Genomic DNA, 18,195 nt, shown 5'->3' on the forward strand with positions numbered 1-18,195 from the left:
AAGGTGTGCGATTTTTCACTCGCCTGCCTTTTCCAAACACAAGGACTGGGTAAGTATTGTAAAAGTGTGGGAAACACAGGACTGGTTGGAAATTATTTTCGAAATCCTGGCTTTAAGAGGAGGGTAATTGTGTGAAATTAACGCGAGTCCGGTGTCAAATACTCCCCGATTTACTGTCGGACTCCCTGATTTGACATATGCAGGAGTCCGTGTGACTCCCTGAAAATTCTGCTAGATACTAACTAGTTCGTTCAAGAGCACAGCCTCGCGAAAATTACCGAATTTTTTCAGCAAATGTCCAAAGAAAATTGGGCAGACGTGCAATCGCATGAATCTTCAAAATAAACACATGTGTGTTTGTTAATATCTTTAGTTTTGAACTTCAGATTGCAGACTCCCTCATTTTGCTGCGATCCCCCTCTTTTTGAGGGCAGGGAGTCCGTTGGACTCCCTTGTTCAAAAGTTAATTTCTACTCCTGGAGTGTGTTAACCAGATGGTTTTCGCAGAATGTCTTCCAGCTGCTATGGAAATTAAACTGTGCGCACAGCTCTAGCGACTGCCACGTGGACAGAAGTTAATAGCGCCATGGATATTTGGCCCCCCATACAACTGTACCCATCCCAAGCCTGCTTCTTATACACAACTTCATGTGTTGATAGAGTTTTTACACACAGGCTACCACTCTCGACTATATCAACGACGACGGTTTTGCTCCAATGGTCATCTCAGCACATGAGTCACTGGGCACGCAGAGAGATGCTAAGGCCATGGAACATTACTGGCTGCATGACACACAGACGTTGGTATGGCGGAGGCACTGGTGAGTGAGAGTATGGCACGTGAGAACGAAGAGGCATGAAATTTTCCCATGCAATTAAGCTAGTTGTTGTTGTCATTATCGTTGTCTGGAAATTGCCGAGTTTAAGATGCCAATCCATATAGGTGAAGTATATAGTGCCTTAAGTTAAATTAGGTGCCTAAAAGAAAAACATCTAGTTAGAGTCTTTTTAATGTGAATGACATAGAATGCTGCTGAGTACCTGGATCTATTAAAATGGATAAAGCTCGCAACAAAACCCCTACATACACCTACTGTGAGTGTAATTGCAGTATGCAAACTTCACGAAATGTTCTTTTGAGCCAGAAATGTGCTTTGAAGTTGGATATTTTTATGCTATTTAGAAACTCCGTTGGACAGAGTTTTGGCATACAGATACACATAGAGCGATGTGACTCAGAACTCTAACAGTAGGCTTATGCTAGCGCAAATATTTTCTGGAGAAAAAAAACACTATATTAGTTTGCTGATTGCATAAGTAATGTAGATAACATATGATTTAAACAAATTTCACAAATTTGTACTGAACAAACATCGAATAATGAATTATAACTTTTTATCATAGAAAATAACTGTTTTATGAAAACTCCGATCGCTCGGCTATGTCCCGGATGTGTAAACACTACAGGTGTACACATTGAAAGTACTAGTTTTTTAAGACTGTTTAGGTTTGCTGAAGAAATGTTATGAGAACTCGTAGCAATACAAATGAGGTGTAGTGAATTTTTGCAACATAGACGAGCTCACAGTAGGTACATATCTATGCATTTTGCTGCGGAAACGTGCCGTTTTGAGGTGACAGATGTTAGCAACTAGGATAGCAACTAGCATCGCATCCTGTAACTCATGGTAGTGATTTGTCAGCCTGGTTATATCATAACTTTACATAAATCTCGGCATACATAGTACAATACCCTTCCCAGGTGAAGTAGAAGATTAAAGACAAGAGTGGCAATAATGATGAAGAAAAATCCATGTATGTTATATTATGGAATTTGACGTTGTGTTGTTGAAAATTCCATTCCTGCTTCTGTTGTTGATACCGTATGAAAGTCAGTTTGTTCATTCTTGGCCATTGTCCATAGTACCTGGTTAATTATAACACCAGCACTTGTTGTTTCAGGAGGAAAGCAAGGACAGGGGCAGAGTACCAACATGCTAGCTCGATACCTGCGCTCGTTGAAGTGGGTGCCGATTCCAATGGGAGTCGGTTTTGCCTATATCTGCTATCAGCAGTTTGGCCATATCAGGAAGAGGGAGAAACGGGTGCTAGGCGAGAGTATAGACCTTGCTAGGGACTGGCAGGTAAAACAAAAACAATAATTTATTTATACACATGCAGGGCCTAATCCTGGCCATTTTTCATACCGAATACCGGCGCCCAAATTACGACCCCTAGCAAAACGCCCAGATTACAAAATTCATAAAACGCCCAAATTAGGAGAGCTCTGATGCAGATCTCCCTGTTTCTATCGTTATATAGGCACTGTTTTATAACAAAATGCTCATATACGATCTATATTATAGATATCTGAATAAAATGTGTCAACCAAAAGCCCAATTTAATGTGAAAGATAAGTATATATATATAATTTTTTTACGCTCGCTATGCTTGCCATGCGTGCCCACATATAGATAGATAGCTAGATTAGCCTCTGACATGCTGATGAAATACTTGTTGGTTTTTAGCCAAAGCACTTTGTATAGCTGTAAAGTTGCTGACAATACACTAAAATGTGATGTGTCAGCTGTTATTTTGTTATTTGCTGACATACACCTATTTATGCCCTGTCGTGGACTATGTCATATCTGTTTAATCAAGATTTCTATTAACATGTGGTAATACAGCTTGATGTTATTACTTAAAATCAAATGTTTTACCAGGAAATTAATTAGTAATTTTTTAATTGTGCTTCTCTAGCATTTTACCATTACACAAGAATGCTTTAAAACGGATTTATATAAACCTCACAACAAAAAGCTCGTATAGACCTATTGTGAGCATACTTGCAGTGTGCAAACATCACGAAAAGTTCTCATTGAGCCAGAAATGTGCTCCAAAGGTGACTGTTTTGAAAACTGTCGGATGTGGTTTTGTTGCACAGCTAGCAGTAGCCCTACCCTAGCGCAAATAGTTCCTGGAACGAAAACACTATATTTATTTCCTGATTCCATAAGTAATATATAGATAACGATATGATTTAAACAAATTTCAAAATTTTGTACTCAATAAACGTCGAATAATGAATTATAACTTGTTTGATCATAGAAAGGAACTGTTAATGAATCGAGCCGATCGCTCTACTGTGTCCCGGATGTGTAAACATCACTGTGGTGCTACGTTCGTAAGAGAAAAAATTTCTATTTCGATTTTGAGAAGAAATGTTATGAAAGTAGCAATACAATTGAGTTGTAGTGAATTTTTTCAACATATGAAACCTCACAGTAGGTATATATATATGCGTTTAGCTGCGAGGTTTATCAACTAAATGCGTGTTTATATTCCAAATCTGACATGAACTAGTAGTGTCTAGTATGTAAGTGCCAAACAAGTGGCAAAAGATACTATAACTAGAGTTGAAATATGCCTCACATGCTTGAATATACTGTCTTTTTTAATTAGATTAATTCATTTTCAAAGTGAAAAATTCTTGTCAGATACACATACAGTCAAACTTCAGAAGCTAATTTGATTGCAGTACGTCACTGAAGAGCAATTCTTGACCCTGTAGGTGATGGTGTACAGGATGATACCTCTCCGGGGTATGTCGAGGCTGTGGGGGAAGGTGAACAGCCTTGACCTTCCCACGTGGCTGAGATCACCCATATACATGGCCTACAGCAAGGCGTTCGACTGCAAGATTGAGGAGGCGGCCATCCAAGACTTGCAGCACTACAAGAACCTGGGCGAGTTCTTCCGGAGAAAGTTGAAAGTTTCTGCACGACCAATTGATCAGAAGCACCCAATTGTAAGCTTGCAAAATGTGTCTGTAGGGTTTTACAGTGTTTTAGTTGGATTTTTAGGGCCCGGCAAGAATTACCTTTACTATGTTATGGCACAATGGCAAGAATTACCTTTAGTATGTTATGGCACAATGGCAAGTTGGAGGATACCAATGCAAACATTTTCTTCAAATTAGCATTGTCGAGGCCACTTAATTTTTAACGTTCATGTGGGGCAAAGAGGGATGCATACATTGAGATTTATTGGAAGGGTATGGAGGCATACCTGGTAGTGCAGCCACTACAGTTTCTACCTGTGGATATCATCTAATATTTGGCACCAAGTCAAGTAAGGAGGGCAACCATGGCATTTGCTGTCGGTGCCGAGGTGAAGTTTGAGCAATGTGCATTGGTTGTTCGGGTATGGTGGCTGGGTCGTGAGAAGCGCGAGACATTGCTGACCCTGACCTTAGAGGTTAGGTCACCGTTAAAGACAATTCTGTGTAAACCATAACTGATAGTAATTGTCCAGATTATAAGGTAAACAAATATAAGCTAAATTTTCTGACGTCTTTGATGCAATACAAGGTCTATATATTTCTAGCTCTAAGCAGATATAGATAAAGAGGGTTAAGAATATCCTTAGTTTTGTTTATTGAGTACAAAGAAAGCTACTTTTGACCCTCATCTCGATCGTACATTTTATCCCTCTTGCCATTTTGAAAATGATAACAAAACCTTGAAGTGAATGAAGTACCCAAACATGCAAGCAAAGGAAATATAACAGAAACATTTATTTTCGAAGTGTTAAGAATTCCAGACTGTTTGCGTGAGTCATGTGACTGATAAATGACAGGGTTACAGGAATGCAGTTATTTACTGTGCTAATTACATATAGACTGTTAACATAAACTAAATGAGATAAGTTATCCATATTCTAATCCCAAACTGAGGTGACTGTAAATGGTTAACTGAAAATGACACCAAATGCGTCTCAAAGCATCTGACCCCTTCACCTACCCACCTAGAAGGCAATACGTCGCTATTCTCACCTGGATTCTTAAAAAGTTATGCTTTCCATTTTCTATGTGTGGGAGATATTTCTCTGTCTTAGTGTCAATCATTAGACCTTGGTTTTACAGATCTTACTATACGTAGATGTGGGAATATCTTAACTATGTACCTGAACTCGTATTCAGGTGTGATAGATCTGATTCATTAACCACCTGTATGTATGCAATAGATGCTCGTGTTTCCTAGGTGTGCCCGGCCGATGGCAGGATATTGCACCTGGGTAAGGTCGACATGCCTGGTAAAGTAGAGCAAGTGAAGGGCGTCACCTATTCACTGAAGGAGTTTCTGGGACCGGCAACGTGGATGAGACCATCGGGCGACAGGCGAGACTCGCGTTGCATAGACGGGCAAAGCACAGCATCGTCATACGAGCTGCACAGATGTGAAAGCGCGCCGGCAAACCTTGCAACTGTCACCACGGAGAGAAGTGAAGTGCACCTGCTTGAGAGTTTCAGTAGCGAAACGGATGGGCTGCAGTCAAAGGCTGAGACAGGCAGCGACGAGCAGGGGAAGGACCATGCGTACCAGCGCTCACTGTGCCACTGCAGCACGTCTAACACAGCACTTTACCATTGTGTCATATACCTGGCGCCAGGCGACTACCACGCCTTCCACTCACCTGCGTCATGGGATGTTGCCTACAGAAGACACTTTCCTGGTAGGTGCATGTACATCTGTGATATATATATATATATATATATACATAAGTATATATATGATTCATTGGTCCTAGAACAAATACCCCTGGACATTTACCCCCCCCCCTCCTAAGACAATTACCCTCTCCAGGAAATTCTCCCAATTACCTCCAAGAGTTACCCTTGTACAATCACTCCCCAGGCAATTACCCCTCTAGACAATCACCCACATAATTTAGTTTATTATTATTGTGTTGAATTTGCCGCGCAACCGAAAATAGCCCTTTTCCCCTCGCTACACACCTTGCATTTAAGCGCGCTTTTGTTGACACTTAGCTTAGTAACGGCATGCAATACACATTGTACATGCGTTTTGCATGAAAGTGCGATGGTAACCTCGTAATTTCTCACAATTTCTCAAGGTGCATAGAACATTTTAGCAATTTAGTTGTGTCAGTTAGTCATGGATATGTTACAGTAAGTACTTACAGTAGATGTTTCAAATAGGTTTGAATTCGGGGTCGCTTTACTGGAGAAAACACCAGAATAATATATGATATTATATTTGAAACAAAGGCACAAAAAATGCCAGGAATGATAATGATGATCGATTTTGAAAAGGCTTTTGACACGGTATCATGACGGTATATTTTTAACTTTGGAGATCAATTAAAAATGGGTTAGAGTCTTTCAACAAAATTCAGAATCTAGTATAATTTCAAATGGACAGTTTTCTACTTCGTTTAGCCTGGAAAGAGGTTGTAGACGGGGGGATCCAATTTCGCCATATATATTTATATTATGTGTAGAATTACTAGGAGCAGCCGTCAGATATAATAAAGAACTTAAACGTATAAAATTGTGGGAAGAAGAGTATAATATCTCCCAATATGCTGATGACACCTATTTATTTTTAGACGGAAGAGAGCAATCAATGAAAGAAGCTTATAATATTTTGAAATGGTTCCAAAACATAACGGGGCTTTAAGGTAGGGGCACACGAGCGATTTTTATCGCCCGATCGCCGCGAATTCTAAAATCGCTCGAAAAATTCTCCTGTGTGCCCGTTCACGTCGACGCCGATTTTAATCGCCCGATCGAATCGCCCGTATCCAAAATGTTAGATATTTTCGGGCGATTATTTACGCCGGGCGATTATTATCGCTCGTGTGCCCGTGACCGGCGTATTTTGTCGCCCGATCGATTTTTCTAAACCAATCGGACGTGTTGTTGATATCATGTGATGTTAAAATGGCTGTCTCCAATACTGTAGAAGTGTGGACTCGCGAAAAGGAAGGCGAATTGGTATTTCTGTGGTCGGAAAGGCCATGCCTTTTTGACATTACGATCCCTGAATACCGGGATCGTGTAGCGAAGGAGGTCGCTATTACAGAAATAGTGCTGAGACTTGCAATGAATGTTTCCAGTTCTTTTACTAAATTCGAGTAGACCCCTTTACCTTTCCGGCGCATTATCCAACTCCTGGACCACGAATTTCGATTCGCCCAACGAGCCCTTCTCCGTATTTTGTTTCTTTTTAGAAGCAAATAAACAGCACTAACAACAGCAACAACCTTTTTTCGGCGGTTCGCCATTTTGTACCGATCACATGATCGATGGAAAATTCTGTCGAGTGGCGTACGCGTACGCTCTCATTCTCAAATTCGCTACGTGTGCCCCTTCGTGATCGGGCGATTAAATTCGCTACGTGTGCCCCTTCGTGATCGGGCGATTAAATTCGCTACGTGTGCCCCTTCGTGATCGGGCGATTAAATTCGCTACGTGTGCCCCTTCGTGATCGAGCGATTAAATTCGCTACGTGTGCCCCTTCGTGATCGGGCGATTAAATTCGCTGGCGATTTTAATCGCCGCGATCGGGCGATAAAAATCGCTCGTGTGCCCCTAGCATAAGACAAATATAGGAAAAACTAAAATATTATGGATTGGGTCAATGGAGGGTTCTGATAGGTGCTTTTGCAGAGAAAATTGCCCAGAGTGGATCACGGCTGGGAAGTTTACAGCATTAGGTGTGACTTTTAATACAGATCAAAGTCAAATGATCACTGAAAATTTGCTTCCAAAATTAAACTATAAAATGCTTGCTAAATATTTGGAAATCTAGAAATCTGACCTCGCTAGGGAAAATCATAAAATTGTGGGAAGAAGAGTATAATATCTTCCAATATGCTGATGACACCTATATATTTGTATCCCCCGCGACGAAGTCGGCGGGGATACTATGGTTTCATGTCTCCCCAGCCGCCGCCGCCGCCGCTCGGTCCGCCACACAGAATTTCCCTTCCGCTCTAGAACTCAACCCCTAATTGACCTAGCGTGACCAAACTTGGTATACTTACACATTTTGGGGAGAAGGTGTGCAGAGTACCAAAACCAGGTCACTGCGACCTTTATTTGACCTTTACCTTGACCTTGATCATATTTTCCTTCCGCTCTCTAACTCGGCCCCTAATTGACCTAGTGCTACCAAAACCAGGTCACTACGACCTTTATTTGACCTTTACCTTGACCTTGATCATATTTTCCTTCCGCTCTCTAACTCGGCCCCTAATTGACCTAGCACTACCAAACTTGGTATACTTATACATCTTGGGGAGAAGGTGAGCAGCGTACCAAAACCAGGTCACTGCGACCTTTATTTGACCTTTACTTTGACCTTGATCATATTTTCTTTCCGCTCTCTAACTCGGCCCCTAATTGACATAGCGCTATCAAAACCAGGTCACTACGACATTTATTTGACCTTTACCTTGACCTTGATCATATTTCCCTTTCGCTCTATAATTCGGCCGCTAATTGACCTAGCGCTACCAAACTTGGTATACTTACACATCTTGGGGAGAAGGTGTGTCACGTACCAAAACCAGGTCACTATGACCTTTATTTGACCTTTACCTTGACCTTGATTATATTTCCCTTCCGCTCTATAACTCGACCCCTAATTGACCTAGCGCTACCAAACTTGGTATACTTACACATCTTGGGGATAATGTGTGTTGCTTACCAAAACAAGGTCACTGCGGCTTTTATTTGACCTTGACCTGGACCTTGATCATATTTCCCTTCCACTCTATAACTCGGCCCTTAATTGACCAATAACGCGTTAATTTTTCACCCTTTATATATATATATATATATATATATCTATATATATATATATATATATATATATATATATATATATATATATGTATTCGTTATTATTCTGGAAAAAATAAAGGTTAAATATGCGGAAATAAGATAAATCAGCTATATTCTTTATGTTAAGAAAACATATTTCCTGGGGGTTTATTGTCTGGGGAAAGAGGTTATTGTCAGGGGGTTATTGTCCTGGAAGTGATTGTTGAGGAGTGATTTTACGAGGGGGACTTGTCCTGATACCCCTTCATATTACATTTTTATCATCAATATTTATTTTATCAGGTGTTTGATTGCGTTGACTTGTTCAAGTTTTCAAAAATTAATATAATTGTGGTTGGCCAAGGTTGTAGGAAGACACCTAATGTTGAGATGTAAAAGTTAGGACTGCATCTATTTGGAGTTGTCGTTATTCTGGGAATCATTCCTAGTTGATATCATTTTGCGATTTCAAATATTATGCATTAATAGTCTAAACTAGTTTATTTACTGTGGAGTTCATGAATGTTTCACACAGTTAGGCTGGTGTCTGTTTCACATCAAACTTGTAACCATTCATCAATGCACACCTGCTACAGCTTGTAACCATTCATCAATGCACACCTGCTACAGCTTGTAACCATTCATCAATGCACACCTGCTACAGCTTGCATGTTTGTTTCAGGTGAGCTGATGAGCGTGAATCCAAGAATAGCACGCTGGATATCGGGCTTGTTTAACTACAACGAGCGTGTTGTGCTAGCGGGAGAATGGGAATTTGGCTTTTTCTCTATGACAGCTGTCGGTGCAACCAATGTTGGCTCCATTAGAATCCACAGTGACTACGTGAGTGCTGCTATGCCACTGACCTGTGTGCTGATTAACCTGTCTTGTCTGCATTAGATAACCATGCTCCCACATCCTATATAATATTTATTGGTCAGTAAAGCTCAACCAGTTTTTGTGTGAACCTGCATGTCTGCTCACCAAAATGACAAGTGAAGCGCTACACTACAGTACTAAGCATTGCTTTTAAAATGTCACATTGTAGTAATAATTAGTAGAGGTACTTGTCAGTCATGCCAGACAGGTGAATCTAGGCTACTGTTGATGTAATATCCTTGTCCGCAATGAAACAGAGCTCAGACAGAGACACAGGTCGGTGTGTCAATTCTGTTTCGCATAAATATAAGTTTGGCTACAGAAATTCAGTGCCACGAGGTTGAGGTCACAGTATGTCAAAACCTGTCAACACCAAATCGTCCCAACAACAATTTGACACCAATTTGTCCCATGCGAGTTATAAAGTGTTGGAACTGTAATTGCCAATTTTCGCATAGGAGATGGCCATGCCTTGCAAAATGCCAAAACTGTCATGCTTGTTAAGGACCCAACCACTTCGCGAAGGTAAAGGCTTGTCCAAACAACGAGAAACCTCACAAAATTTGGGCTGTGGCTTCAAGCTAGTGGTTATGGCAGATGTCGATTTAATAGCGATGAGAGTTATTGCTATGGTATAAGATATGCAACACAGAATGACAGAGATAAACATGTACATGCTGTCAAAGGTCCATACATTGGTTAAAGTCAACAACACAAATATCAGACTACCTATTGACAGTGGGTCCTCACAGTGTATATTCTTGACGAGTCAGACTACAAGAAAATTGGAGGGCCTACCCTCAACAGAACCAAGAACAGGAGTAGATTGGTGCCTCATTGAGCAAAGGATGCTCTCAAAGTACTAGGAACATGTAATTTAGGGGTCGAGACCATGAAAAAATACAATGTTCTGGAGTTTCATGTAGTAAAAGGTAAAAGAAAATATTGGCCAATCTTAGGATACACTATACCGTGTAAAGCTTCACGTTCACCCAGATATGACTCATTGCAGAGAAATCCCGAAAGAGGACATTTTATCTTGAAATAAAGAAGGAGATAGCCAAACTGATAGTTGACCATATTATTGAAAGGGTGGATGGAAAGCCCACTCCGTGGGTTTCCCAAATTGTTACACCCCCAAAAAAGACAAGCAAGATCTGCTCCTGGGTATGTGGACATGTGGGAAGCCAATAAAGTGATGAAGCATGAATTGCATGTAATGCCAACAATAAACAAAGGCATCACAACGAGTCAAAACTATTCACGAGATTAAATTTGTGTTGTGGATATCATCAGTTAAAGCCTGAACCCGAGTCGAGATACATTACGACGTTTAATACGCACCTCGGTATTTATCGCTACAAACGCCTAAATCTTGGCATATAATCGGCATCCTGGGTATTCCAGAAAATGATACGGCAAGTCGTGCAGAACATTTCAGGTAAACTGGATACATTTGACGATATACTGGACCATGGAAAAGATTGCAGTGAATACGACCAAGCTTTTAGAGAAGTTTTACAAAGCCTACATAATTCCAGTCTCACTCTAAACAAGAAAAAAATCCGTTGAGTTCCGAATGAGAACATATCATTACTTGGAGTCACCATCTTTAGTGAGAATGGCATACCACCAGACTCTTAGAAAGTGAAAGCAATCAGGGAATCTAGAAGGCCTCGGAAAGTGAGAGAAATGAGGAGCTTCCTTGACCTTGGGGGGGGAATTGTTGTTTGCCATTCATCAAGGATTACACGTCGGACTGTGAACCGTTACGTGAACTTACTCATCAAGACAAGGAATGGATCTAGACCAAACTTTCTGAAGATGTTTTTACAACCTTCAAGGACAAGCTATCACTATCAGGTGACACTGTGAAGGCATATTGTGACCCTGGTAAGCTACTTGAAGTGAGAGTTGATGTGGAACTATCTGCCATTCTAGTGCAAGAAAGGATAGTGTTCTACTCCAGGCAGTCGCTCAATCCATTCAAGTCGCGGTATGGTCAAGTCGAGCGAGAAGCTCTTGCTGCAGTGTGGGCATGCGAACACCTTAACTTCACATACCTTTCCCTCAGGGGGTTGCGACACCTCACAATAGTGAACGATCGCCGTGACACATCTTTACACAAGCCACTCGAAAAGATATTGGAGAACCCAAGACTACTGCTAAGGATATAATGAAGGGGCCTACGCTTACAACCGTACAAGTTTACTATCTGATATGAACAGGGACTTACAACGTTGCAGACTATATGTCCTGACACCCTGTAAATTTTGCAGACATGGAGTTACAGGAGGAGAAAATTGGAGAAGCATATATAAAGTTTGTTGCCAAAGAATCCTCACCATGAGCTATACGGTTGGATGATGTAAGATACACTAGTCTTGGTGACACAACATTACGAAAAGCAATAGAGCTTACTGTACAAGAAATGACAGGTGATATGTAATCAAACAGATGCAGTGGTGAGTGTGACATCAATATTGTAGAGCTCACAGTACTTTGAAGTGTTGAACTGATTATATGAACTATTTATTCATTCTATAATTTTTCCAACGATTGTTGCAAGAATAGAGAGAAGGATAGGACAGTGTACATTACGTCAGTTTCTCTCGCCAGCGCCCATAAACATGGCTCCATTCAATATGTCTAAACTTCCCGCTGGACTGTTGGAAAACCTGAACATGGATATTTGCTGACCCTTGAGTACTGGTGACTATTTGCTAGCAGTCGTGGATGAGTGCTCCCATTACCCTGTATTAGAGACTATACGATCAGTGTCAGCAAACGCCAAGATTCCAGTTCTTTATAAAGTTCTTAGTATGTTTGGGACACCCAAGATTACTAAAACTGACAACGGAAGCCTGTTTAATTCTGTGGCATTTCGATAATATGCTCAGAACATGGATTTTATATGCCGGAGAATCCCTCCAAGATGCCTGAGAGCTAACGCTCAAGCTGAAGGTTCTAACAAGCTAATCATGAAAGCAGAACGAGCAACACACATCAATCAGCTGAATTGGAAACAGGATATATTCAAATTCCTGCTCCAGTACAGAGCAATGCCACATATATCCACGGGACGATCACTACACAAACTAATGTTCATGGGTGAACCAGAGACAAAGTGTCATCAAGTTCCAAGGAAAACTGGAAAGTGGTTTAGAAATAAAACCAGCTGCTGATTTAAAGTATCCTGCCATTGACAAAGACATCAAAGTAGGAAATGTAGGTTATGGTCAAACACAACTTTAGAAGAGATCAACTTTAACCAACTTACAGACCGCTACCAACGGCTGTCGTGAACAGGAAAGGCCCCATGATCACTGTGTCTGAAAATGTATTGAAGAAAATCTCATGCTTTAAGAATGTTGACTTAAATATGAAACCAGTTATGGACTATGGACGAGACAAAGACGAGTCTGACGAGCGATCCTCATCAAGCTGAAGGAAGTTCTCCTAGTCGATCACAGTCAAATCAGGATAGTGAAACAATGGGCAAAACAAGCAGTCCATAGGAGTGGTCGCAGTTTGAAAGTTTTGGCGAGAATTTAAGACTGGTATGGAAGGGGAGAAATGACCTTGCTGGTAAAATAGGGGCAGAATAATACCCTGCAGGTTACTTTTGGCCTTAACTAAACTGTTGTGATTAAGTGTTTGTGAAAATGACTTTTCTGTGAGCATTGTTGATTCCATTTGTTACGATGCCAAGTAACATCAATATGTGTACGGTAAAAAGACGTTGTTAGACAGTTAACAGAGTTTGTTAAAGCCGCACAATGCGCATCCAAACGCTAATTTCTCCAGTACTAGACTAGCAAGTACTTCGTGTCATGCATAATCACACTACCTTATGACAAAATAAACTCTAGTTGCTCCCATTTCACTGCGCGTTTGCTTAAAACCCACAAGAAAGAGGTGCGAAAACTGGCATTCTGGCGCAAACGCCGACTGTTTGCCAAACAATTTAGCCTCGAAGTGGTGAGGTGACGTCACAAGTTTTTATCTTTGCTACACCCGTACCGCTTGCTGTACCGCAGCACCGCTGCACGGTTGCTTGGGGAAACTGTCAACAACATCGGAGTATTTGAACAACATTGGAGGTATTTTCAAATACCTTTTATGAGACAACGCGCAGTGAAATGGGAGGAACTAGAGTTTATTTTGTCATAAGGTAGTGTGATTATCCATGACACGAAGTATTTGCTAGTCTAGTACTGGAGAAATTAGCGTGTAGATGCGCATTGTGCGGCTTTAAGAAGACAAAACTGAACATTGTGGAGTATTTCATTGAAATTGGCTAGGCTGGACTATTTATGAACTGTCAAAGAAATTTATCATAACGTTTTCTCATTTGACATGGTTTCGTACTACCATAGCATAGCCACAGACGCGTTTTAATACTAAAAAGGGGACGGATGTAATAGCCATTTCGTAATGGAAGTTGTTAGTGTGGGAGCATGTGCAATAGAGATCTGCTGTTACTAATAAGGTCTCGTTTGTTCGTGTTGTTTATTTAACGAATCCGCCGCCATCCGTCTGAATACAATCGACAATACAACAGTAGATGTAGCACGAGTAGTGTTTGATGAGGGAGGATATGCAAAAATACATCAACCTTGAAGTTGAAATGCTGCGAGACATACATGGTGCAGCAACTTATTGCTATATGTGTGAACATGTCTAAGCAATATATTTAATTATATGAATATTATATTATTTACAATATAAAATAGGCTCTGCATAGGTATCGTATGCCATGTGTGTAATGGGTTTATTTTATATATATAGTTTACCTATGTGCCTACAGTGTTCCTCACATTTTTGCTACATGTAGTCATGTGCTCCTCCGTTTTAGGAATTACATACAAATCTGAAACACTGGAGGGCTGGAACGTACTTTGACAAAGACTTCCAGAATCCCAAATTAGAGATTGCGGGCGTGCCGTTTAGGAAAGGTATGTGCTAGTAATATATAGTGATTCAGCCAGCGGTTAAAATTAGTTTGAAAGTGTTAATTGGTTACCTGTAACAAGTATCTAATTTCAATAATTTATAGCATTCTCTTCACAATTACACGCTTTTTGACTTTCACATCTTTGTACAGGCAATTTCTTAAGATATGTTTATGTTGGCCCTAAAACCAGGTGATAATGATAAATATCTCTAAACTCAGTACAAAGACATAGCCGTTGCTTGATGTGGCCATAGTGTGGGACGGTGTGGGCTTAGTTATTGGTAAAGATTGGCCACGGAATGTCTGTGCAGGTAGAGGGTGTAGGCCAGATCCAGCACCAATACCCTCATATCGTTAAATCCTGCAATCATGGGTGCTGGTTCGGTTAATGCTAGTCTCAAGCATTCACTTTTATGTTTTTCTCATCATTTGACTGATCTGTATATATTAACTGGATAGCTCATTGTCCTATCACTGTGAAGCTAAAAGTGGTGTCATACCAGGCATATTGGTCGACCAAGAACTTGTTTTCATCATGTTACTATAATGACATTGTGTGTTGGAAAAATGTTCAGCTTCCTCATCGTAGAGTTGTGCTGATAACTTTCCTTTTCTATAACTATACTGACCAATATAGCAGCCACCTCAACTCAGAATTCCCGAAATGTGCTATCCTCTCATCCTGTATTGGTCACCTGTTCGTTAATGCCCCATCTGCTTCATGTAGGAGAGGTCGTTGGGGAGTTTAATCTTGGCTCGACGATTGTGCTCATCTTCGAGGCACCCAACAACTTCCACTTCACAAAAAAGCCTGGCGACCGGGTCAAGGTCGGCGAGGCGCTCGGTGACATCACCAGCGATGTCTGATCGCTGTGTCGGCACCACACACTTGTAGTCCATGATTGTTGCCAAAGGAACAAAGAAGCATCTGGCCACGCCACCAGGCGGGGAGCACTCCTCCCATCTGGCCACGCCACCAGGCGGGGAGCACTCCGCCCATCTGGCCACGCCACCAGGCGGGGAGCACTCCTCCCATCGCTATTGTCTTGATTACAGTGCTGTTGAGCCTGCGAGTTGTACAAAGTAGTAAGTTGTCTACACATGGATTCTCAGAGCATTTCTGAGAGTCAAGCAGACTGTCACATGCTTTTGAGGAAATTGGGTAAATTGTAGTAGATCCAGTGTAAATAAAAGATCACCAGTTCATTAGTGACCTTTTCATCTGACAAGGCAACATTAAAGTTGAATACAAAGGAGTACTGCCTTTGTCATATAGATCTCAACAAAGCATAGTTAGGGTAGGTGGCATATTGCACACTAGAGTTTTTGCGCTAGTGCACTGCAAGATATCAATACAGTACACAATCTATTATCCGAAATTCTGATAACCGAAAACCTCCAAAAACCGAAAGTTCCACCAAAGCTCGCATTTGGCTGCACAAGGTTCACTGCAGAAATATTAATGTGTTTGGCATTACTCGTACATATTGTACTGTACCGGTGCAGCACTTGGTCTCTTGAAAACTAGGGATTTAGTACTGGCTAGTTGCAGGATATATGGTACAGCTGTACTGTACTACTATTGCAAAATCCGAAAAATTCCGAATTCCGAAACGTGTCTGTCCCAAGGGATTCGGATAATAGATTGTGTACTGTAATTTGTAACATATTACAATTGTGTAAATGTGAATATCATGTATGAATGTGGTACAATATAACCTGATTAATACAGTCTGTGTGTTGTATAGGTCACTTGCTAAATCATTATGTAAATTAATCGATTATTTAATTTGTGACCTTCAGATGTCTTTCTTCCGCATCAGTGTATTCGTTTGGCAAGTGAGGTGGAAGGGGCATTTCGGTAGTCTAAATTGTCATTTAGTGTTACTAAGTGTTAGTAGTGTTCTGATTAATCGAGTTCGTCGATCATTACTCGTTTGGGCTGCCAAGTTGATTAATCGAGTAGAAAATCGACTCGAACTTTTTTATTAAACTATTTTTTCAGCATGTTACATAAACAGTTTGTAAGTACATACCTATACACATACCACTTCGTGGTACATAGACTTGTGAACATTAGTCTTGCTATTAGGGATCATATAATATCAAGAGCGTATAAAGAAGGAGAGCGTACAATGGTGAAATGGTGAAACCATATTGCAGTATTAGGCGAATTAAGAAATTTTGCCCGTTTTATTTTGACGATTCTTTGCGGTACTCTGGATCAGTTGTCCTACCTTGTTAATATAAACCAAACCGCTTGTCCCTACGATGCTCATACGCTGAGATAATGAGCGATGAAAATCTGGTATTTCAGTGGGGAAACATTTTTCGATAGCATAGAGAGACATCTCTCTTATGTAATGGATATGAGTTTGATTGAATTTGATGAGCAGTTATGTTGCAATGACCTTTAGAGTGTTACCCGTCCGTTAGAGTGTCGATCGATGATTAATCGATCATCCGTCATTTTGTAAAACCGATGATCGATCATGAAATTTGGATCGATCTTCAACACTACTAAGTGTACAGTAGTTCAGTACTACTGTCGTTTAATATTTGAGATGCGGGGCAGTTATTGCATTTAATATATTCATAGAGCTACTAAATATTTTTGAATTGGCGGCGTAAGAAGCTTCACTTTACGTTGCGTGTACCAGGACTCATTGGTCATCTTGCACAATTGAATTTTAATTTGTCAACCCAGTGATCTGCAGACGACACTAATGTCATCGTTAACAGTTGTTTGCCAGCAGTCTTGCCAGCAGTTGTTTTGTTTGCAGCAGTGAACATATTGTGTATGGTATAGTCTCTCACTTCTAATTCTTATTGTCTATGGGTTAAGACTCGTGTTGATCTCCTGTGAATAAAGGTTTAAATTTTATTGTCTTCATCATCAATATTTGAGGCCCCCCAACTAGAGAATATTTTTACAACGATTTTCTCTCTATTCTAATAAGACATGTCCAAACATACTAACAGCTCAAGCTTATACCACTAAATATCTCGCGTCAATCCGCCTAAATATGCCTCGTAAATCCGCTGACGTGACCAACTAGGTTCGCTTCTCATAGCGGGTTACTGTGACGCTCTACAGCGTGGTATATGGTGTCCTCGGTATACATTATTACAAGACGCAATCCTTAACATAGGTAGTCATGATCGAGGTATTTTAAACGTGGTGAAAAAACATGCTTTGTAAAAGCACTGTACTTGCATGCTGTCCTATTTCTGCAGTATAGGATTTGCAGTGATTGGCCTTTTATGCAGAAAATCATACTAATAGACCTTAAATATGTTTCTCGTTGGATCCCGAGAAGAAGTATATATACAAAAAGCATATAAAAGAATGTCATCACGACATGATGGCTGTTGGTAAATAAATTATCAACTAATTGTTCCTCTATTAAATTTCCCCACAAGGTCTATGCCATTATTCTTCATTGATACTTTGCATGATTGCCTGGTTTGTTGACAAAGAAGGAATAATTACTCATTGGACCTGATATAAAATTTATTGAATTACTATTTTCTCCTAGAGCAGTATACGGATTGGCATGATACACTGCACTACACGGTACATGCACGGTCTGATAGTAATGGCTGAGTGAGTGATGAATAGGTCAACGGTGATCAGTTATAAGTGGCAATTTGCATGTTTGTAGCAAAATCAAAAGATGCTTGTTTACTTTGCAGGCATTTAGCTAATTTAAGTGCAAAGTATTTA

The 18,195-nt window shown here is 40.5% G+C and overlaps 1 protein-coding gene across 1 annotated transcript in view; it reads left to right on the forward strand.

The window, feature by feature from the left end:
- LOC106806266 (phosphatidylserine decarboxylase proenzyme-like) overlaps nt 1–15,873 on the forward strand; it is a 29,364-nt gene extending 13,491 nt beyond the window's left edge. Inside the window, exons 2-8 of the mRNA XM_014808143.1 lie at nt 676–821; nt 1,963–2,144; nt 3,572–3,808; nt 5,043–5,514; nt 9,315–9,475; nt 14,370–14,469; nt 15,196–15,873. Coding sequence (XP_014663629.1) covers nt 676–821; nt 1,963–2,144; nt 3,572–3,808; nt 5,043–5,514; nt 9,315–9,475; nt 14,370–14,469; nt 15,196–15,335 — 1,438 coding nt within the window. The 3' untranslated portion in view covers nt 15,336–15,873. The remainder of the gene's footprint in view (nt 1–675; nt 822–1,962; nt 2,145–3,571; nt 3,809–5,042; nt 5,515–9,314; nt 9,476–14,369; nt 14,470–15,195) is intronic.
- The last annotated feature ends 2,322 nt before the right edge of the window (nt 15,874–18,195 follow it).

Source organism: Priapulus caudatus, unplaced genomic scaffold, assembly GCF_000485595.1.
Source record: "Priapulus caudatus unplaced genomic scaffold, Priapulus_caudatus-5.0.1 Scaffold150, whole genome shotgun sequence".
In the NCBI taxonomy this organism is placed as follows: Eukaryota; Metazoa; Priapulida; class Priapulimorpha; order Priapulimorphida; family Priapulidae; genus Priapulus; species Priapulus caudatus.